This window comes from Bos indicus x Bos taurus, chromosome 7, assembly GCF_003369695.1.
Source record: "Bos indicus x Bos taurus breed Angus x Brahman F1 hybrid chromosome 7, Bos_hybrid_MaternalHap_v2.0, whole genome shotgun sequence".
Lineage (NCBI taxonomy): Eukaryota > Metazoa > Chordata > Mammalia > Artiodactyla > Bovidae > Bos > Bos indicus x Bos taurus.
The window spans coordinates 30,561,533-30,585,966 of record NC_040082.1 but is presented as its reverse complement, the minus strand read 5'-3'; the positions used below and the strand labels follow the sequence as shown (position 1 = coordinate 30,585,966).

The 24,434-nt window shown below is 44.6% G+C and overlaps 1 protein-coding gene across 15 annotated transcripts in view; it reads left to right on the top strand.

Annotated features, from left to right (window-relative positions):
- TENM2 (teneurin transmembrane protein 2) overlaps positions 1-24,434 on the top strand; it is a 1,394,962-nt gene that overhangs the window by 1,167,956 nt on the left and 202,572 nt on the right. For all 15 annotated transcript variants that reach the window (XM_027545724.1, XM_027545731.1, XM_027545730.1 and 12 more), the window contains one exon: positions 23,845-24,040. In XM_027545724.1, coding sequence (XP_027401525.1) covers positions 23,845-24,040 — 196 coding nt within the window. The remainder of the gene's footprint in view (positions 1-23,844; positions 24,041-24,434) is intronic.

Genomic DNA, 24,434 nt, shown 5'->3' with positions numbered 1-24,434 from the left:
GGGATACATTAACCCTCATCTAGTTTGGTTTGCTTTTCCAGTAAGATTTGTGTATCCTAAGGAAACCCAAGTAGTGTTTCCTGCCTCACTTGCTTTCAAATCCAGAAAGTATATAAAGAAGTCCATTAGGAAAATACACCAGTGGAGGGAAAAACACTCTTAACCACCCTTTATATCCAGTCAAAGCTAGCTTTTTAAAACATGTGTTGGAGAGGTATTCATCCAGAAAATTCAGTGGAAGAATGTAAAGCTTTAAACCCATTGGCAAATGCAAAGCGGGCCACCATCTCTTTGTCTTCAGCTTATAGCAGACATTGCTAATCGACGACTGCACTTTTTCCTCACGAAACTCCGTGCACAGATGCCCCAAGAGAGCCCTCGAGGCAGCCACCACCAATTGACCAGTGTTGGCTCACAAGATGAAATTTATTTGCAGTCCCATCTTTACAGCCTGAAATAATCGATATAAGGGACTAAAAGGACTTTCTTTTCTGAGCATGGAGGGCTGTGTAGGTTTTTAACACCGTATACGGCCCGTGCTATGGGGACCAATATGTAAAGTGGTAATCAATAAGTCCTCCACCATCCGTCGATCCAGAAAAACATCTATTGGTCTAGGTGCTGATTATCCAGAGTTGAGTTAGCATAGCCCCTAAGAGAAAGAAATGGAAACCCACTCCAGTGTTCTTGCCTGGAGAACCCTGTGGATGGAGGAGCCTGTCGGGCTGCTGTCCATAGGGTCGCACAGAGTCGAACACGACTGAATCGACTTAGCATGCAGCATGCATGCAACCAAGCAAAACTCCTAATACAAAAATCACACCTGTCCTTCAGAGAGATTCCCTTAAGAGAAAGAGAGGAATTCAGCTAAGAGGAGTCCCCAAGGCATTTCTGTAACTTCCTGCCAGGAGCAGGGAGCCGGTCTGGGAAGTTATGCAAAGTGTTAGAGGGTCTCCCTGACCTTCAGACGCCACCGTTTCTACAGTAGCATAATGAAAGATTGACAGCAGTGAAATCTGCTTGTTGGCATTATTCAAGTAAGTAGGAACTTGCCTCTGGGCACAGCTGAGCATAACTTTCCTCTTAGCCCTTTGGACACCAGGAGATTTACTGGCGGGGGAAAATGTCCCCTTTTGACCTTGTTCTGAAGCACTGCTGTCCCCCTCCGCTTGCATGCTCTGAGCAGTCAGAATCATGGAAAAGCCAGCGATCATGGCAAGTCAAGTCGGTAACTCTCTGAAACTGACTGATAGTGGACAGCAGGCAGGAACATGATCTACCTGGGTTCCCCGCTGTTCTGACATTCAGGACTCAGACCCTCCATGACAGTGTCTCTCCTTTTGTGGCTGCACCACGCTGTCCATCTCCTGCCAAGCCGGTGATTGTTCTAGTGATCGTTCTCTCAAAATAGCTCCACTCCAGGGACAGCCCCATCCCATTTCTCGAGAAGAGAAATGAATAGGTCTGGGCTGATGTGCACCGAGGGTTGCAGTCCAGCTGCCAGTCTGGGAGTTGAGCTTGACTTGGAGGGTCAGGTAAGCGAGCCGCGGTGCAGATGCTTGGAAATGCACGAGACAGCTACAATGCAGGGGCGCTTCTTTAAAAAAAAAAAGAAAGAAAGAGGGGGGAAACCGATTCCCCACGCATCTTCACATTCATTCGCTGTTATTACGAGCACTCATGTCCATTTGACGAGTTACATTTCCTGGAGGAGACGGAGCTTAGCCCCACGCAGGGATAGGCAACTAACTCACATCTCAAACCATTATAGAATTTCTCATTTCTATTGGCATATTCTATCAAGGAACATAAGTTCTATGGGGATTGGCAGACTAGCCAAGGTGACTCATTTGAGCTGAAAAGAGAGAAAGAGAAAGAAGTGGGGAGGGGGAGGAATGTGAAAGTCTCTCGGCTGCATTGCACGAAACGGCTCTGCTTAAATTTTATTGAGGATCGCGCTCTGACCAAGTGCCTACAAGGTTTAGTATCCTTGTCCAAGGATATTAAATACAGAGGAGAATCCTTTCTTACCTGTTTAAATTTCCCAAAGAATCAGAGTCTGTCCCAGCTGACTTTTTGAAAGTGGCTTTCTACAGAAATGCAGAGGCAGCGTGGCATAGAGGAGAAAGTACTGGAATTAGCAAGAAAGCTGAGGATGAAGACCCTGCTGTGTATTAACCAGGTGTCCCCAGACATGCACGTTAATCTCTCTGAGCCTCAGTTTCCTTGTCTACCTGGTGCTGTTGTTACATCTCCCAATGTTACTGTAGTTACACCTCCCCCCACAAAGGTAAGATGAGAAAACACTTTGTAAATAGAAATGCAATATAAAAATATGGTACACAAGTATCTCATCGTACTTAGAAATCCTGCGTGTCCCTAGCCAATACTGTCTATCAATAAGTAATTGTGTAAATATAGGTTTTTAAAGTAAAATTAATTGGCTCATTTTTTTCTTCTTATCAAAGGACAAATTGTTTTCATTACAAAAAAATTTCTACAGCACAGAAGAACAAAAGGAAAGTAAAAACACCCATAATTGGAAGCAGTCCCCTTTTGCTAAATATTTATACAGAGTTTTTGCTATAATAAAGCAAATCAGTTGCAGTTAAAAAAAAAAAAAAAAAACTCAGAATTTGAATGGTTTAAAACCACAGAGGCTATCTGTTGTTTATATCAGTGGCTCTCGACCTGGGCCAATTCTGCCCACTGCCCCCGCCCCCGCCCAGAGACATTTTGCAGTGTCTGGAGATATTTTTGGTTTTGCTCTAAGAAGAGGTTACTCCAGCAGGTAGTGGCAGCTAGAGATGCTGCTAAACACACACAGGAGAACCCTCCACAACAACCAGCTCCAAAGGGCAAAAGTGCTGAGGTGGGAAACCCTACTTCACGTGTTCATTTCAGGTAACATTGGACTTTACTCAGTATCAGTCTCACTCAAGGACAGGGAACTGTGGAGCTTCCACTGTCAGGAACATGACTAGTACTCTATTGCAAAGGAAAGAGAAGATGGGTGAATTATGCACTAATCCCTAAAGTCTTCTGCTTGCAAGCGTCACATATCATTTAAGCCCTTCACCTATGGACCAAAAGCAAGTCAGATCCTAACTTCTGTGGAGCAGGAATTACAGTCCTCTGGTGTTCCTGGGTGGCGGGGCACCAGATATCCCAATGAAAGGCCCTTAAGACTTACAGTAAAACTTTGGGAGACCGGTCCTCAAGGTTAGTCTTTGTGTGCACCCTTAATTCTTTTCCTGAAAGCAACTCTTAAGGATTTTATATGAATTGCCAAATTGTCCTTCTGAAAGCTTATACCAGTTACCCTCCATGCCCCTAGAGAAGGAAATGGCAACCCACCCCAGTATTCTTGCCTGGAAAATCCCAAGGACAGAAGAACCTGGTGGGCTACAGTATGTGGGGTTGCAAAGAGTTGGACACAACTGAACAACTAAATGCACACACACACACACACGCACACACATGCACACACTATACTCTCCTACCACCAGCGGCAGTGTGTGTTCGTTCTATTTACTTTAACTCCTGTATAAACTGAATGTTATCATTGTTTAATTTGTCCATTTGAAAGATAGGTATTATATTGTCTTTTAAATGCAGCATTTTCATACCCTGAATTTCATTTTTTTTTTAAATACCTAGGCACAAAGAGAAAAAAAAAAAAAAAGGAGTCAGTCGAAGCCACTCTCAACCTACCAGCTCAAGTTCTTATGGGGCTAGTGTGTGTAAGGTAGCCTAGTCCATCTTGCCAAGTATTTGAAATCCTACCAACCGTGTCGGGTTTGCTTGACCCCAGTTTTAGAAAGGAAGCCGATGAGACTTAAAAGTCGTCATCATCATCTGACCTGGCAGCAGTACTGGGAATCAAAGGAGATCTCAGAAGCTATTGATGCAAGTGAGACTCTTGGGTTGTTAAGGCAGGGAGCAGGTTTGCTTGACAGTTCATCACTGATTGCTACCAATATGTCAAGCCAAGTAAAAATCCTGCATGAGAACAAGTCAGTAATCGGCAAATTAGGTACATGATAACCGGAGTCAACAAGATGCAGTTATTGCTGGGGAGCCCTGCTGGGACTTCACCTTCTTCACAATCCTATTTAGCAAATCTCAAAAATGCCTATTTCATCACTCAGACTGATGGAGCCATGAGTCCAGTCACTTCCAGTGGCAACTTGAAAGTGTGGGGTGGACTTCCAGCTCCAGGTATAAGGGTTTATTAGAAGGAAGTCGTGAGGATTAAATGATGCTAAGATAAAAGCAGACGCTGTCAGCCCCAGCGCTTTACCCTAAGATGTGTCTGTGGGGTGGGAAGCAAAACTATCCACACATTTATTGAACAATAGAAAGGAACTATTTAAGAGACCACATATTGCCCCATGATCATACCAAATAAGTGCAAATACGGCAGATTAAGCATGTACAGACCAAGAGCAAATGAGCTGAGCAAACATTCCTGTTTGTCCTCATCAGCAGAATTCTCCTAAATGACATTTTTTAAAGGCAAATTTATAGATGGTGATGAGTGGTGTTAGCTTTTTCCCAGCTCAGTTTATCCTTCTCCAGTTCAGAGCCTTATTTGAAAATAAATTCTCTCTGTCCTGTCCTCTTGTCTCTTGTCCAAGCAAGTCAGCTGTACATAGTTTCATTAGAGATGTAACTAACCGCATCCCTGGGTCCCTGGAATGCCCGCGTGTTCTGAGCAGCCTGCTTCTGTTGCTGTGCTCCTGTCCAGTGCCCATTGCTCAGTCACATGAGCTCTCCCTGGACCTCACTCATCCTGCAGAACTGTGTTCGGTGATCTTATGGGGACCCCTCCCCATACCAGGTTTGGCTGTCAGCTTGCATAATCACCACATTGCATTGTTTTTTAATTGAAGGATAATTGCTTTACAAAATCATGTTGGTTTCTGCCAAACATCAACATGAATCAGCCATAGGTATATATATATCCCCTCCCTCTTGAACCTCCCTCCCATCCCCCCCCCATCCCACCCCTCTGGGTTGTTACAGAGCCCCAGTTTGAGTTCCTTGGGTCACACAGCAAATTCCCATTGGCTATCTATTTTACATATGGTAATGTAGGTTTCCATATTACTCTCTCCATAAATCCCACCCTCTCCTTCCTCCTTCTACCCTGTGTCCATAAGTCTGTTCTCTATGTCTGTGTCTCATTGCTGCCCCACAAATAATTTCATCAGTACCATCTTTGTAGAGTCCATATATATGTGTTAGTATATGATATTTGTTTTTGTCTTTCTGACTTACTTCACTCTGTATAATAGGCTCTAGGTTCATTCACCTCATTAGAACTGATTCAAATGTGCTCCTTTTCATGGCTGAGTAGTATTCCATTGTAAATGTACCATAGCTTCTTTATCATTCTTCTGTTGAAGGACGTCTAGGTTGCTTCCATGTTCTAGCTATTGTAAATAGTGCTGCAATGAACATTGGAATACATTTGTCTTTTTCAATCTTGGTTTCCTCAGGGTATATGCCTAGTAGTGGGCATTTTAATTCCATTTTAGGAAGGGACATATTTTTACAGACATGTTTTACAGACCCTTCCTCTCCAAAAGAACTTGAGGTATAGAGAAAAAGTTTGTGAAACCAAGAGAACCTTGGTTTCTTCTGTATTGTACTAAAAGTGCTTTTGGAAAGGTCTTTCTCAGGAGACCCCTTCCGATTATCTAATAAAACTGTCCTACAGGAATGGAAACTGCCATTTAAATCAATGAGTATCCTCCTGGGCAGTCACCAGTCAGGAGAAATCTCAGGAGATTCTTGAGTTTTACAAAGGACCTGGTTTTGAGGAAGGTGTATGAGGAGGGCACATTGAATATTTTTCCAAAAAGGCATTGATTTGAGTACATGGAACTCAGGGAGAAAGACAGAAACAGAGAAAGCAGAAATGAGTAAGAGGGGGTGGTACCAAGACACGTATTTTGACTGAGCAAAATCTCAGAGGTACTGTAATTCAAGAGTTTCAAGTTTTCTAGGCAATGGTCTTTATCTTAAAGTGGAATCTTATTAGAACTCCATATATAAAACAGGTTGTGACAGTTTTATTAGCATAAGTATGGTTTATAATTCAAATCCATATTTATTATTGTAATGTTTTAATCTGTGTGCATATGTTTCTTATATGTGTTTCTTATATGTGTTTTAATCTCTGTATACCTGTTTGTATGTGTAACTATATATATATATTGTACATAGAGATAGAAACACCAACAGAGAAACTAAATTCATAAGGTTGGTCACCTGTAGGAATAGGTGAGGAAAAAAGGACTGAGAATTAGATTTAAAGAGTATTTTTTTATCCATAATAAAACGTTAAAGGTAAGGCGAACCCTTCCCCATGTGCGAGGCACACACGCATGCGTGTACCCACACAATGGCTGAAAGTAAATGTGACAGTGTTAACGTCCATTCCAGGGGTTGAAATATGGGCAGTCTCTCAGCGTGTTCTTTATCCTTTTCTTAATTTTAGCAATCTCTGTCTCTTTAGGAAAAGTGGGTCTGTGACAAACTTGAGTCTATTTTGAGTAAAACAAGCATTAAGAGGTTATAGATGATGACTCTAATCTTGTATCACTCTCAGGATTCAACTTATTTATGTACTTTGTTTTGTTTGCACAGTTTTGAGAAAAATCACAGTGAATGTATATAAGTAGTTGCAAAGAGCAACTGTATTTTTCCATCATTTCCCTTACAGGCTCTGGATAGTCTTCAATTAAATTGATCCATTGAAAGAAGAGCAATAGAAAATAATCATTTCAAGGTTAAATAATGTAAAATATCTAACTATTCACATCTCTTGCCTCAGATACAGAAAGGTTGTACCCCAAACTTAAGTTGTGAAACTATTTAAAAAAAAAAAACCAACACTGTTTGGAACATGCGACATGTTCTTTTTTTAAATTGAAATATAATTGGTATACAGTTTTATGTAAGTTACAAGTGTATGATATAGTGATTCACAATTTTTAAAGATTGTACTGTATTGCTAGGTATTATAAAATATTGGCTGTATTCCTCACGTTTTACAGTATATCCTTGTCGCTTATTTTCTATGTAATAGATAGCACCTCTTAGTCTTCTGCTCCTGTATTTCCCATCCTCCCTCCGCTCTCCCCACTGGTGACTACCAGTTTGTTCTCTCATCTATGACTCTGCTGCTTTTTTGTTACATTCACGAGTTTGTTATGGTTTTTAGATTCCACATACAAGTGATATCATGCAGTATTTGTCTTTCTTTGTCTGACTTATTTCATTTCACATAATGCCCTCTATGTCCATCTGTGTTGCTGCAAATGGCAAAATTTCCTTCTTTTTATGGCTGAGTAGTATTCCATTGTGTGTATATGTATGTATATATCTATCAAAGTATACACACACACATACACACACACACACATATATACATGCGCACCATATATTGATCCATTCATCTCTTGATGGACACTTAGGTTGCTTCTGTATCTTGGCTGTTAGAAATAGTGTGGCTATTTCTAACATAGGGGTGCTGCTACATGTTGACTTGAAATTGCATTCCTGGTTTAACATCCTGACATTAACTTGCGTCTCTGCTCCGCCTGGCATTTGGTTGAACAGGATCTCCAGTGGAGTTCCTTATACAACTTTTTCTGAGCAGACACACATCAGGTGGCTTCAAAGAAAGCCCAGTGCAGATCTTGAAGTTTCTTGATGAAGGACAGAGTAACAGAAGGTCAAATCTGTGTTCAGAGATATTCAGAAAAGCTTTATTCCAAACTCTTCACAAGAATTAATTGACTTGAGAAATGTTCATTGAAGCCCCTCTCAGTACAGATGTCTGTAGGGAAGCCAAAGTTGTTAGAAGGAAAAAATAACTTAATTATCTGATCTCTTTTAAAAATGTTCCCCACTCAGAGATTCCCCCCTGCCATTTAACATGCATTATAATGATAGCATTATTTGAGGGCTACAGTGTTTCATATAAATTATTTTATCTTCACAACAAACCTATTATTGAGGCACTATTAGGAGCAGCCCCATTTTACAGAGGAAAGAACTGAGGCAGAGTTTAGGGTCTCAAAGCTGGTGTGTACTGGACACAGCAGACAGGCACCCCCTTTCCCTCCTGCCAGAGAAAATTAATGCTGCTGGCCGTCATTTCCAGGGGCATCCTGCAGTACAATGTCAATGAATTCGTTGACAGAGTAAAATTACAACTCAAGCCCAAGACAAGAATCTCATTAAATCAGAGGAAGTGATGTTGGAGATCTGCTTCTGAGTGCCGGGGGACTTGGTCAACGTGAATCCGGCCAAGGTAGCACAGTTAACTACCGTGGCAGAGAGAAGTAACAAGGAAAGTGACATGATCGGCACTTCCAAGAAGGCGGTTGTAATAACGTGAAGAGGGGTCCTTTAAGATTTGATGAAGACACCCAATATGTTTGCATTTGTTTGTGTGGTGCCAGTCAGGCTACAGTGAAGCTGCATTGTTCTCAGATAGTTTATCAATTTTGAGATGCTCACGATGCTCATCTTTTGACATCTCTGAAAACAGGGTGCATTTTGCACTCAGTATAGCAGAGAGACAATGAAATGTTGGTTGTCACATGTTTGTGTATACAGGAAAGCTCAGTGTTCATTCTAATAATTAGAGTGTAGTGGCAAACATAACCTGAACATTCCTAAATATGAGATAAAAATACTTTCATAGTTGCAGTTTTACTGTTCAAGGTAAATTCCAGATCAGTCATTTTCCCATTTGTTCAGAGCATCCATTTTAAGTGACCTTTTATTATTTCCAAATACGCTCAGATGAACTTGATCTTATTGTGTATGTCGAGTCAGGGTGGGTATTTAAATATAATTTTTTAAATATATAAATACACAAATAAAAATAAAGTTTAAGCAGACATTCTGTGGAATGCCTATGCAACTGTTCCAGACACAGACGAGCATGGGACAAGGGTTCAAACCAGGCCAGACGGCCAGATCCAGCATTTGCAAGCTGTGCAACCTTGGGCAAGTCCCTCAGCCTCTCTGCGCCTTGGTTACTTCATCTGTAAGATGAAGATAATAATATTACACATTCATAGCTTTGTTGTGAGATGTAAATGGGGTAATCTTTATAAAGCATTTACCACTGTGTTGGCACAAAGAAATGATATCAGCTATTATGTTTTTCAAAGCATCCAAAATGCAAACAAAACAAGCAAAGCAAAACAAATCCCAACAGTTTTATTAAAAGATAACTTTTATTGTTATAAGAGCAATATATAATGATAGGAAAAACAGAAAACATTAAGATTTTTAGTATATTTTTAGTATATCTTCTGTTCACATACAGTAATCATTTTTACAAATTTGAGTCTTGTCATACATACTGTTTTTACCCTGATATTTTGCATAATGATAAGTAGGAAACATCTTTCTATATCTGAATATTGTTCCATAAACTCATTCTAAATGCCTCAAAAATAGCTCATTCTAGACTTTAAAAGTTTTTAACCAAGCTCCCTTCTTCAACATTGTATTCATTCTACAGTAAATATCTTCACAGGCATACGTTCGTTTGGTTTTTAATAGTTTCCTTATATGAATTCTCAAGAGTGGAATTGCTGCTTTTCTAACAATAGAAATAGCCATAAGAATAGCTGATACTACGTGTACCCCAGTGTTCATCGCAGCACTGTTTATAATAGCCAGGACATGGAAGCAACCTAGATGTCCATCAGCAGACGAATGGATAAGAAAGCTGTGGTACATATACACAATGGAGTATTACTCAGCCATCAAAAAGAATACATTTGAATCAGTTCTAATGAGGTGGATGAAACTGGAGCCGATTATACAGAGTGAAGTAAGCCAGAAAGAAAAACACCAGTACAGTATACTAACACAAATATATGGAATTTAGAAAGATGGTAACGATAACCCTGTATGCAAGACAGCAAAAGAGACACAGATGTATAGAACAGTCTTTTGGACTCTGTGGGAGAGGGAAAGGGTGGGATGATTTGGGAGAATGGCATTAAAACATGTATAATATCATATAAGAAACGAATCGCCGGTCCAGGTTCGATGCAGGATACAGGATGCTTGGGGCTGGTGCACTGGGATGACCCAGAGGGATGGTACGGGGAGGAAGGTGGGAGAGGGGTTCAGGATGGGGAACACGTGTATACCCATGGCAGATTCATGTTGATGTATGGCAAAACCAATACAATATTGTAAAGTGAAAAAAAATAAAAATAGCTGATACTGATCCAGTGCTTACTGTGAGGTGGACCAGACTCACAATGACCCCTAGAGGTAGGAAATTTTACTATTCTTATTTTAGGGATTAGAGAGCAGAGACTCAGTTAAGTAACTTGCCTAAAATCACAGTCAGTCAGTTCAGTTGCTCAGTCTTGTACGACTCTTTGTGACCCCATGGACTGCAGTACGCCAGGCCTCCCTGTTTATCACCAACTCCCAGAGTTTACCCAAACTCATGTCCATGGAGTCAGTGATGCCATCCAACCAGCTCATCCTCTGTCATCCCCTTCTCCTCCTGCCCTCAATCTTTCCCAGCATCAGGGTCTTTTCCAATGAGTCAGGTAGCCAAAGTATTGGAGCTTCAGCTTCAGCATCAGTCCTCCCAAAGAATATTCAGGACTGATTTCCTTTAGGATTGACTATTTTGATCTTGCTGTCCATGGGACTCTCAAGAGTCTTCTCCAACACTACAGTTCAAAAGCATAAATTCTTCAGCACTCAGCTTTCTTTATAGTCCAACTCTGACATTCATACATGACTGCTGGAAAAACCATAGCTTTGACTAGATGGACCTTTGTCAGCAAAGTAATGTCTCTGCTTTTTAAGGTCACAGTGCTGCCTGGCAAAAGGGTCAGGCCAGTTTGGAGACAAGCCACCAGTGCCCGTGACTGTGCCTCTTTCCCACTTGAGAAGGCGTTTTGTGACTGGACATGTTCCCAGTTTGCTCCCTCTCCTCAGTGATACATTTAATTTATTTTCACACGCAGCCTGCATGAGACCCTCCTCTTGATCTTACGAGGGCAAAGAGCCAAATGTGACATTCCTGAGAAACCATTGGCTAAAGACAATTAGATGGGAATGTGCAGTAAATAAGAAATCACATCAGCAAGGCACTAAGAGGTAAAACCTCCATTGTTCTGGCCCCATGGTAGAGCGTCAGCGCATCTTGGCATGGCCTAGAGGTGTCCGTCAGTTTCATTGAACTTAATCCCTACGCTGTGGCTGGCTTGGTCTTCAGGTTGGATCATAAGGCAGCACAATGAGGGCATTACCTTGTGGGAAGACAAAATATGAAATCAATCCAATCATGCGCTCAACAGATACTCACTGCAGGTCTGTGTAGTGAATGCAGAGATTAAAGGCATTTAAAAAGATAGGGACCTGACAAGGCAAGTGACAATGGCATCATCGTGCAGGGAGAGTTGTGAGATGAAGTACCAGGCAGAAGATTAGAACTGATGTTCCAGAATAGGCTTGGTCTAGGTTGGAATCTTATCTCCCCTCTGTAGTAGCTGGAAGTTTGTGGATGAAACTCTCTAGATTCAGCTTCACCATCCGTAAAATGAGGACTGTACCTCGTCGGGTTGTTGAGAAAATAAATGAGATAATGCCCAGGAAAGAGTGAGCACCCCATGGAGATCAATCGATCAGTCTGACTGGTCCAGAGCCCTTACCACTCTCTTGCAGGTAACCTAGCAACCAGAGGTCTCTCCAGGCAGGATGGCAAGGCCTCTGGCAGAAACCAGTGCTGGTTTGCAAACTTGAGTTTTCGTTGATCTCCCTCAAGACTCTAATCCAGACTGCAAAGATTAGGGTCTGCCAACTCGGTCAGGTGATTCCTGTCTCCTTTCAATCCTCTTATAAATGTATGCAGTGGTAGGGGATTGGGGTGCCTTTCCTGGGGCACGTTGCCCAGCACATCCAGCCATGTCCAACCCAAGCCCACCTTTCCACAGGTGGACAGCGTGCATCCTTCTAGCACTGTTGTGCTGTACATTTCTTGAAGTCGGTGCCATGTATCATTTATGGAGATTGTTCCTATTGCTTGCATGATCATCAAATTTTAGCTATTACCATTCCTGAAGAGTTGGGTATAGGAGGTTTAAGAGCATAAAATTGGCTACTAGTTCAAACCTGTGCAGGATTTTAGGGAAGCTTCCTGAAGGAGATTCTACCCAAGCTGACTGTTAGAAGGTGAGTCAAGCAAAGAAAGAAAAAGGGAAGAGAGGGAAAGACCATTCCAAGCCGAGGACAGCGAAGATCCCCCTTCTGTATGGGCTGTGCTAAAGCTTCACATAAGACTGTCTTCTTTTTCGAAACTGTACTTTTCTTTAGCTGTCACTCACCAACAAGGACATAGCTTTGCCTTTGAGACCTGGCTCTTGTACGGCCAGGAGGAACCAAGGAGGGCAGCCTCTCTGGAGGTTTGCTGGCCGTGACCCTGTGTTGAGTTACTGCGGGCTTATAGTCATGCACACAGCCCCCACTAGGCATCCGTGTTATAGAAAAGGAAAAAGTGGCCAAACACCACAAAGCTAGGAGTTACCCTTGAAACTGGGAGCACATGCTTTTATGTACTGAGGGGAAGTCTTGAAAAATAGGAGATCAAGCTTATGGTTTTCAACTGTTTCTCTCTTATCTCAAAAATTTCATGGGAGAGGGTTAACGATCCCCCAAGCAGACACTCTCTTCAGCTAGATACATCATTCAGGCCATAACCCTGGACTCCACCAGCATTTATGGAGCACCTGCTGTGTGTTATGTGTCAAGGGGCTGCAGCGGTGGGCAAGACAGTGCTGGCCCTTGTGTGGCTGCCAGGCAGCAGGCCTGGAAGGGCCACCTACCAAGGAATACATTGTCCCTGCCTTGCCCCGGCCTGGCCTTATCACTGCAGGTCTATTCGTGGAAGTGGGATCCCTCTCTGAAACACCCCTGAGATGGAGGGGTGCTAGGATCTCACCATAGGAATAATGATGATGCTGATGTCTTCTTTAGCAGTAATAATTGATCCGTTTCTATTCGTTTTCTGTTCTGCCTACATGATTCCCATCCCATAGCAGACTTTCAAATCATACTCCTTAGAAACTTGAAAACCACAGTTTTAGGCTTGATGAGGGGTTAGTAAGGGGGGCTTGGCAGAACCCACCATCTGCTTATCCTCACCCAGCAGCCCACCAAAGCCCCTTCCAGCCCTGAGGGCCCTCGGGAGCCCACCACCATGAACACAGGTGAGGAGTTGTCTTCTTATTACAAAGAACAGCTGGTCTCACCTTATTTAACTCTTCATCAGTGCGTTCATCTCTGCAGACCTTCCATCGGCCTCCCATCACACTAAAAGGAAAATCTGAGGTTGTTCTAGAGTGCCAGCTCCCTGAGGGCAGAGACGGTGGGGTTGCCTGCTGTGTCTCCAGCGCTGACAGCTGTGCTGGTCTGTAGCAGGCTCTGATGTACCTAAGGCCCTCGGATCTTTGGTCTTATCCTCTTTCCCTAGACCCTCCTCCACACTGATGCACTTTCTCTCCCCTAGTCACACCCAGGTCATCCTGTCTCATGCATAGCTTTGCACTGGCTGTTCCCTCATTCTGGAATGTTCCTCCCTGATATGCAGATGGTTCCTTCCTTCCTCTTGTCAGGACTCTACCTAAACACCATGCCCTCTGTGAGCTCTTTTCTGACAAGGGAATCTAAGACGCCTTTATACTTTATCCCCATGCTCTGCTTTATCTGGCTTCAATCAACTTGATTTAGCTATCGTTTACTGGCTGCTAGTGCCCACGTTCTACATGTATGGTTTGGTTCCTTAAATGTGAAAACTGCGTGAGCGCCATCGCAGTCATGATGTAAAATGTGACCACCCCTCAGGAGCTCCCTGGGCCCCGTGCCTACCTCATCCCTCCCCCCGACTGATCCACTTCCTGTCACTCGAGGTTGGATTTGTCTTCACTGGAGTTTTATGGACACGGTACCCTGTGCTCTTTTGTGTCTAGCCTCTCGTTCTGCATAATGTTGGTGAGGTTCATCCATGTCGTGTGTATCTGTGAAGTCAAGTCAGAGTCGCTCAGTCGTGTCTGACTCTTGTGACCCCATGGACTGTAGCCCTTCAGGCTCCTCAGTCCATGGGATTCTCCAAGGAGGAATACTGGAGTGGGTTGCCATTCCCTTCTCCAGGGGATCTTCCCAACCCAGAGATCGAACCCATGTCTCCTGCATTGCAGGCAGATTCTTAACCCTCTGAGCCACCAGGGAAGCCCTGTGTGTGTCTGTGGCTGATCCCTTTTATTACTGAGTCGACTTCCACTTGTATGGATATGCTGTAATCAGTGTGTCTGTTCACTTGTTGAGGGCATTTGGATTGTCCTTGGTTTGCTCTTCTTCATTTATAGCCCTCGCCACTCCCTGGGATTTTACTCCCCCAAGACAGTGTCCTGTGCCTGGAGGGCCGGAACCTTGACCATATGATTCACTGTTGGATCCCCACTGCCCAGAGCAGGGCCAGGCACATAGTAGGTGGTCAGTGTTTGTTGATGGAACCAATAGTTTTACATTCAATTTCCCCTGTAACCTGAGGCCTGAGCAAGACTCAGCCTTGTGAGCGGAGCTTCAGATTTTTCTTTCCTGTGAACCCAATCTAGAGACCTTCAGGCCTTCCACTGGAAACCAGGCATTGGCTGGGAGTCCCTGCTCAGTGTTCAGTGTGTCTGTGCCCTGTCGCCTCGTCCATGGTTTCTGAGTTCCTGTGGCTTGTTCCTCTCGAATATTTTAACCCCCACTTTCCTGCTGTGTGATGTCCAGGAATGGTGCATGCTCTCTCTTTGCCGGTTTCTCTAACAAACTTGGTCATAGCAAGCCTCTTAACAGTTTCCCGTAGTTTCTTCTCATTTTTATTGCTTGGATTTGGTGAGGGGGTTGGGAATCACAGGAAGAAGCCACATTGTGGCCTGGCTGGTCCCCAATACCTGGCTGCTGTCCCCTCCCCTCCCTTTATCTCTCTCTAGCTCCCTCCCCGTTTCCAGTAACTGAAAGAGCCTTCCTTTGTCTCCTCCAGGAAAGTCCTGCCTGCCCCTGAATTCCTTGGTTTCTTGTTTTCTGCTCTAAACAGTTTGTTAAAGAACAGTTTCTACCCCAATAAGTTTAGGAAAATTGCTCTATCTCATTACAGGTGGGTGGGATACCCCCCACACCACAGGCGCCCTCATCTTGGTCTTACCACCCCAGCCTCCCAAGAGGGAAGAGTTATTCTGGGCCAAAGAAATAGGATCCAAAACACGAAGCTGGTTGTGTCCTGAGTGTGATTCTGTTGACAGTCCTGGGGGCTGCTTGAGGAGCCCCATTCTGTCATCCGAGGCTCTCCGGCCCTGATGCATAGATTCTCCTGAAGACAGGAGGCTAAACCTTGGTCTCCCCATGTGAACAAGGCTGACCGGCAGTGACCACCTGCTTGTTTGGTGTGCCCAGTGGCGGGGAGTGCAGTGGATTCAGGGCACACCCTCTGAGGCTGACTGCTGGAGTGAGGACCCCAGTTCCACCCCTTGCCAACTCTAGAGCAAGTGATGTAACCTCTCTGTGCCTCAGTTTCCTCATATGCAAATGGGGATAATGATTCATGTTCAGGGGCTGTTACAAGCATTGAATAAGATCATGCATGAGACTCACTTAGAACAGTGCCTAGCCTCATTAAACGTCACCTTGTATTATCATCTGAGCAGTTAGCAAACAAAACCCAGGAAAACTGTATAGTGCTTAGTAAAACTTCCTAGGAACCTTTCCTCAAGAGGTTATGTCCTTTCAGTATTTGTATCACAAGATTCCACTGGACTATCATACACTTCACTCTGGGTACTATTTTCTTTTGAGCCTGAAAGTTTTCATTTGCTCAGTCAAGGTCTTTTCTGAGTATACCCACTGTATGCCAGGCACTGATCTAGACCCCAGAGGCACCATGCGAAGTAAAACAAACAAGTCTCCTACTCTCTTTTAGTTTATTTTTTCTGCATTCAAAGCTGGTTAACATTTATTTATTGGTTTATTTTATTGAGGTATAGTTGGTACACAACATTATATATGTTTCAGGTATACAGCATAGTGAGTCACGATTTGTTTTTTAATTCATTTCTGGCCGTGCTGGGTCTTTGATGCTCTGTGGTCCTTTCTCTCACTGTGGCGAGTGGGGGCTACTCTCTAGCTGAGGTGCGCAGGCTTATCACTGCGGTGCCTTCTCTTGTTGCAGAGCACAGGCTCTAGGGTGCTTGGGCTTCAATAGTTGCGGCACGTGGGCTCAGTAGTTGCCTTTCCCAGGCTCTAGAGCTCAGGCTTAATAACTGTGGTGCCCAGGCTTAGTCGCTCTGTGGCATGTGGGATCTTCCTGGACCAGGGATCAAACCCATGTCTCCGGCACTGGTAGGCGGATTCTTTACCACTGAGCCGCCAGGGAAGCCCAACAATTTTTAAAGATTACATTCCGTTTGTAGTTATCATAAAGTCTTCCAGTCTTAGGAAGTTTGTGTCTGAGAGTAGTGAGATGAAGTATAAATTAGCAGATAAGTGACAAGGTTTTTTTTTTCCTCCCCAAAGAGTTTTTGATCATTTTTTGCTGAGAGCAGAAATGGAGAAGTGATCAGAGTACTTTAGAATGGATGGTTTAGGATGTGCTTTCTAAGGCCATGGTGTTTAGGCAGCCTTGATTGACAAGAAGCAGACAGCTCTGAGATCAGGAGGGAGACCTCGTGCAAAGGCCCTGAGGCTGGGATGAGCTTGGCCTATTCCAGGAACAGAGAGGAGAGCGGTATGGCTGAAACACAAGAGAGAGAAGTTAGGAGGTGGACGGAGGAGATTATGGGCCGGGTATAGTCATTGCCCAGCAAAGGCATCCAGGCCTCTCTTGGCATCTTTTTTCATCATCTCCAGTGGGACATCTTCCTGTCCTCAGGTGCCCAACTCACTCTGCTCAAGTCTGACCCTAGCACTCCTCAGCTCTGCCTTGCTCCCTCTTCTCTGCTTACTGGGTTCTTTGGGAAACTTACCAACCAGGCCAGTCACCAAATATGCTGGCAGCCAGCTACACCCAGGTTCTTGGGAAACTTCTGGCAACCTCCCACCATTAAGACTCATGCAGATCCAAGTTCAAGTCCTTGCTTGGCCACCAACCAGAGTCTGTGGCCCTGGGTGTGTTATTTAACTTCTCTAATAGCCTTTGTTCCTCCTGAGAAATGGGGATGAGAATAAGGTTTCTGGGAGGGTGAAATGAGATAACACATATCAGCTTTTGCATTTTGCCTGGCACATAGCAAGTGCCTAGAAAAAAAAAAAAAAAAACTACTTCTTATTCTTGATGATTCTGTTTTCCTCTGCTACAAGAAAACATGTCATGAAAGAATCAGGAGTTGCACCTATGTAGATGTAGTCTCCTTGCTCCTTATGTCAGGAATCATGTTTGATTCTTCTCTATCTGCTCGATACTCACAATGGAGCCCAGCACGATGATTGTTACAGCCCGCAAATACAGGTGATGCTGTTTCCTGCCCGGAGGCTCGGGTCTTGTTCTCATAGCTGGGGGACAGACAACCCCGCAGTGCCCACACTGGGCCAGTCAGCACCTAGTGAAGCAACTTGGACACCGAAGACATGGAGCCTGCAAGTAGGAACTGAAAATGACAGGCGAGGCCACGTGGAGGGAAGGCAACCGCTCCCCAACCCTCCCAAGCACGGCCCACCACTCTCATCCTTCCATGCTTCCTGGAGCATTCAGCCCTTTGAAGGAGAGAAAAGAAGCCGTGCAGAGCTTTAATGAGGAATCAGCCAGACGCACTTTGCCACGGGCCTGGCTGGAGGCGGAAAGAGATGCACAGGCCCCCAGGAGCGACCCGCCGCTGCCAATCGTCACTGGATGCCACCGCAGCCTCCACGCTCGTGTGGCTTCAAGCAGACCTCACTGACACATGCTGCTTCCCTGCAGTCCAACCACCTGCTGCACATGCCTGGCTATCTAAGGCGGCATCAACATCAGACGTTGGAGGCTGGGGATATTGCCTGCGCAGAGCCAGGCACTGCAGGCTCTCCATGGGACAGGTCAGCGTTTGCCACTGCCCCCGTCTACATGGACCAGGAGCAAGCAGGTGGACCAGATAACAATAAACTTATTTTCCCACTCCCTGCCCTCTCCCAAGGTCCTGGCCCCAGTAGTAACTTCTTCCAGAAGGGCCATGAGTCTGTCTCTAACCTTGTCCTCTGTGGCAGGTGTGCGTTGGCATGGCTTCCAGAAGCATCTCTGAGCTGCGCAGTCGCTGCCTGTGGACGCACTCCCTCCAGGGAAAGTGAAAGGCCCCTCAGCTGTCTCCTCCAGGGCCCTGGGAAGCCACTAAGTTATCTTAATTACCATTCCTCCTGGGTCTCTGCCAAGAAGCAGGGGCGACTGACAGTCGGATCAGTCAAATATTTGCAGTGGATTCTTTGTTTGCCTCTAGAGCGCTCATGAAAGTTGCGTTTTCATGCCACTTTGGGGTATGACACATGACTCGGAAGCACAGCCCTCACATTTCATGCCAGCATGGGTTGTGTTTCAAAGGCCAAGGAGGAAAAAAAGAACTTTAGTGGCGGGGTCGGGGGGCGGTTATTTCCGGTTATTGCACTGTCACCCTCTGGGTGACCTTATTGCCAGATCAAGAGAGACCAGCTGCCTTGGGAGACAGGCTTGCTCCTGCAGGCAGCTTATGCACTCCCACAGCCCCCAGTGGGACTGGGCCACGTGCTTTCTAATCCTCTTCCAGGGCTTCTGCAGATCTATCAGATAGGACGTGATAGGAAGCAACCTTCTTAGTCCTTCAAGCACAGCACGGTTTTCCGAGCAGCCCTGGATCCAGGATTGATCGTGATGGAGTTCTGTAACTGAGGAGGCACATGCCTCTGGTACAAAGCCTGAGTTCTCAGTCCCCAGCACTGGGGCATGAGACAGTGACTCTGGCCAGCGCTTAAGTCCTTGGCCTCCTTCTGGTATCAGCCAGGCTGCCAAGCAAGCTGGCCAGACTGCCGTCTAGGATTCCTAGAGAGCAGAGGCTCTCCAGAACCAGATGGCCTCTGCACAAACCAGCTTCTTACTGCGCCCCTGCCCTTCCTGCCATGGAAAGCAGTCTCTGCCCTTGGCTGGCTTGATCCACCTTGTGTTTCTAGCCTCCAGCCCTCCCCAGGTTATAGCAGCCGTGAACGAGGCTGCGTGATGCTGCTTGGTACATGTTAACTAAAGAGGAGGGTAACTGTAGATTACACACCAGAGCACTTTTGAGAGTGAGAGAAGCAATAGGAGATGGGAACTAGGACACCCCTGGGCAAACAGAGGTAAATAGATAGCCTACACATAATAGGTGGAACTTAGCCAACAAAAGATGCTACATTCCTTCCCGGGTGATCCTCTCCTACCGCTCCTAAGGACAGAAAATTTGCTAACACTTACAGGCTTGCAGAGTGAACCAGGAAGGAAGAGAAGCAAGAAATCCTGAAGGCTATGCTGAAATAACAAATAAGCCTCAACATTTCTGTAGCTTACTTTTTCTCACGTACGCGTTGTATTTCGGCTTCTGTATACACCTCAGCGTGCTTACCACCAGAGTTTTGTGTCCATCGTTCACCATGCAGATGGCCCCTGTTACCCATTTTGTCTTCCCCGACCCCACTTCCTCTCTGGTAGCCACTACTGTGTTCTCTGCATCCATGGCCTAATTTAATAAGTGTTTACTGCTTGCTCGTGTCAGCATCTCCAGCTTCCCTCCAAGTGCAAATCTAGGATCCAGGCCACTCCTATTTTGTGACTCCATCATCTTGGGCTTTAAGAGAACTCTGGTTCTCTCAGGGGACAGACAGGTAGGGGGAGCGAGCAAGTAGGAGATATAGCACAGAAGAGTCCAGAAGGAGAGTAGTCACAACAGCTTACGTTCCTTGATGGGAACACCGTCACATGCTTGCAAGTAATGGAAAGGAAGGAGACTCTGATACAGACAATGACCAGCCATCTCTACTACAGTGGTCACTAAGCACAGTGCCAAAGGAGAAAGAGAAGGAAGACGAGAAAGTCTGTAGGAAGAAAGTGTGCATTGGACACCATCTCATCTCATTTAGAATTGAAAAGGTGAAGTCGTAATGGCCATCTGAAGTCCCCTCTCAAATCTTGATGATCTCTGTGAATATACAGATTCCTTGGGCCGCAGTGTCCGTCATATGCATGACCTACACTGTGAGGGGCCTGACTGAGGCTCGCTGCCTCTAACTCTGCCCATGTATCTCCTACTCAAGAAAGCACACTAGAAGACAAGGAAGGGCAAGTGATTTATTATTAGAGGCAAAATCTTCTAACATTGCAAGTTAGTTTCCTGTCAATGGAATTCATTTGCAGATTCAGTATTTTATGTATTTGATATTTAACAAATATTTATTGATCAGACTCAGCTCAAGATGAATTAGATTTAACAATGAATTATCATCAGGATAGCATAAACTTTCAAAGTATGCTTACCATATGCAGGGGTTTCCCTGATGGCTCAGACAGTAGAGAATCTGCCTGCTATGTGGGAGATCCAGGTTCGATCCTTGGGTCAGGAAGATCTCCTGGAGAATGGAATGGCAACCCACTCCAGTATTCTTGCCTGGAGAATCCCATGGACAGAGGAGCCTGGTGGGCTACAACAGTCCATGGGGTCACAAAGAGTCAAACACAACAGAGCAACTTTCACTTTCACAATATACAGACTACTTAGTATTCTAAGCACTTTACATACTTGCACTCGTTTGGTCCTCACAGTAGTATTATGCTGTATTATTATTATGTCTTGATATTTTGCCCATTTTAAAGATTAGGAGACCGAGGCATGGAGAATTGAGATGGCTTGTGCAAGTGTCATAGCAGGTAAGTGGCAGAGCATAGGTTCTAATCAAGCAGTCTAGTTCCAAAGTCCCACTCTTAACCATTCTACCATGCAGGTGAAATCCCCGCCCTCCTGGAGTTTATGTTCTTCTGAGTAGACAGACAATAAGCAGAAAAACATTACAGTCGTTTTCAAGGGTGATAAGTGCTTTGAAGGAAATAAAGCACAACAAAGAGATACAAGACTGGGACACCTCAGACCCACACGTCCCAGTGCCGCAGGGTCACAGATTCTTCTTTAAATGAAAACTGCCCTCCTTGCTTCCGTGGAGAGAACTGAAGAGCCAGCCAAGACAGATGTCCCTTCTCTCTTCTGAAAAATGCCTTTCCCAGGGTCATTTGATTGGTTGTTGAACAGCGAGCACCACCGATGGTCCTAAGCCATTCCTGTGCCCCTGGGCTGGGCAGCCAGTTCAGAAAAAGATGACTGATGCCCAAATTAATAATGAGCAATGGTCCCACGCAAGTAATCACCTTCCCCGACCTGTTCCTCATGGGGGTGATAACTCGAATCCCAGGTGAAGTATATCCTTCTCACTTCGCCACCAAGGAAGCTACACTCATTCCTCTGGCTGACAGCAATTTGTAGACGTGGGTCTGGGTAGCCGGACATTTACTAGGTTGCTAAGGAACAAATGCCTTGGTTACAAGAGGCTCCAAAAGCAGTATCTGTTTGTCATATCCTTTTAGATCATTTATTTTATCCCATAAAGACAGCTGCGACCAATGAACTGTAGGATAGAGGGAAGCTAAATATGAACATTTGTTTCCTGAGAGATGGAGGAAATTTCTACTTCCTATACAACATCCCTCCCCAGGCCCCCAGACACAAAAACGAAAACCATGTGCTTTCCTCCACAACCCTTACAACTTACAAGTAAGTTGTTCAGAGTCACAAAGTATTTCATGAAATGGTTATTTTTTTCAGGCACGGCCCTAAGCATTATCTCATGTTATCCTTGCAACATCCCCAAAAGGTGTAGGTATTATTCCCTAGCATGAAAACCAGGAAAGGGGTTCAAGAATCACCTAACTTCAAACGGGTAGCAAACGGCAGAGTCAGAATTCAAACCCAGGTTTATCTGACAGTAAAACCTCTGTCCCTAAGATTATAGACTCTTTTGTTTTCACTGATCATGTTTCAGGTGGGAAAAGTGGCAATTCTGCTGATGGGGAGGTCCCATTAGTGGATTTCCTAGCCTTTCATTCTGTGAAGTTTGTGGAAATCTATGAAACCCTTTTCATGGCTTGAAAGTGGTGAGAGAGAGGTCCGTCCCACAGTGGTGATTTTTATCTGCTAAAGACCTACACTTTGAATGTTCTCTGGAAGTCACCATGCACATGACTTTCCTGTGCAATGATTTTGCATGAGTTCAAGATGATTCCTTTTCTACTGGGGTCTTATTGATTTTTTACTTGTCAACAATTAAGGAGACATGGCCACCTTCCTGGCCTTTTCCTTCATCCTTTCTGTCCAGCCCAGGTCAAGCCTTGTCCTTTCTTCCCTGAAAATGGTCCTCCAAAATTGTCCCCTTTTCTCTTTCACTATACCTAATCACGATGTTTGTCACTTCATGATTGGGTTTCTACAATGGCTTGGTAACTGATCTTCCTGCTTCTTTCCATTCCCTCCTCTAGGACATCTCATAGGCTGCCTGCAAATGAACCTTAGAACATTCCTCTCATCATGTCAGTCACTGCTTACGTGTCTTCTGTGGCTCCGACCCGCCCACCCCAGGATTTCGCCATTCCCTCGGACAGGCCCCCTTGGAGGACAATTGCTCTCCCATTCCCCCCACCCATTCCTAGAAGCCTTCACCCTCCACTCTGTCTCCCACTGATTACTTTCAGTTCTGAGCCTGTTTTCCATTGAAACAGAGTTTCATAGTTGATTGCTGGTAAGGGCCCAGGCATTGCACCTAAACAGATCTCGGTCCAAATTTTGCTTGCCCAGTTGGTCACTGGGTGACTTTGGGTATGTTTGCTGGACTTCTCGGAGTCTGTTTTCTTATTTGTAAAATAAGATACAAATAGGACCTGTCTTAGAGGGGTTTTGGAAGAACTGAATTAAATGATGGTGATAATAATGGTGGTCATGATAGCTCACAAGTACTTTGTGCTCTGATCGTATATCTATATGATCTTGTTGTTGACAACAACCTATAACATAAGCACGGCTATTTTCAGTTTTGAGATGGGAAAACTGAGGCACAGATGGGTGACAGTAATAAGTTCTAGTTTCCCTCTCAGGTAGTCTGGATCCTCCGCCCTCTTTCTTAGCACAGTATCAACCAGGGAATTTTTGTGGAAACTAATGCCCATGGCATTAATATGCCTCTGGTCAATAATGTGTTAACACCTCTGCTATAACTACTTTGATTAACTACTCTCCCACCTTCCCTTAGTAAATGATCAGTCAAGGGTATCTGGTATCTGCTAACATAGGTTAGTAATTCCTTACCTGAAACTCTTGGGGGTGCCAGATGCATTTTGGAATTCAGAATTGGGGGAATTATTTTAAAAAGTTACACTTGGCATATGCTACATATTATGCAACACCCTATTGAGGAATAGAGCAAAAACTCACCCCCCTTCCCCTCTGCCTCTCTGTCACACATACACACTCAAAAGAAAAAAATCATAAAAGCAGAAAAGATATTGTGGTCTATAGTCATAAAACTATTAGCAATAATTATAAGCACAATACGTGGTGACTGTTATTATTACAACTTTCATGACTCTTGTTTTACTTGTGACAAAATGAGTTTACAGTAAAATGTCCTCAGAAGTGTCTCTCAGTTAACTAGTGGGGCGGGAAGGGAGGGTGCTGGTCATGGGAGCAGGTGTGCACCCCAGGTCACACGTAGCACGCTCTCTTCTTTTCCCAGTATGACTTCATGGAGCGCCTGGACGGGAAGGAGAAGTGGAGCGTGGTCGAGTCGCCCAGGGAACGCCGGAGCATACAAACGCTGGTTCAGAACGAAGCCGTGTTTGTCCAGTACCTGGATGTGGGCCTGTGGCACCTGGCCTTCTACAATGATGGCAAAGACAAAGAGATGGTTTCCTTCAACACTGTGGTCTTAGGTAGGTACGGGATCTCTGAGGTGCTGTGTCATCAAAGAAAGCATGGAAGTGTCTGGCTTCTCTGCTGAAGGCACACCTTCCAAGGTGGTTCTACTATGTAGAGGGCCAACCAGCATCCTTAATTTAGGGTTCATAGTTTCATCCACCTAAAACTAGCCCTGATTAAAATACTATTGCTACTAATTCATGAAAAAGCCACTGTGAGTCCCAAGGATTGAGTTGCAATGAGGAACTTGGATCCAACCACCTGGCTCAAGCTCTGGCCACACGGAGTAGGCAAATCATTGGACTTTTGTCAGCCCCAGTTCTCCTGCAGTAAAATAGAACTAAAAAATCCCACCTCATACTATGAAATTAAATAAAATAAAGTATAAGTTATAAATCACTAAACGTA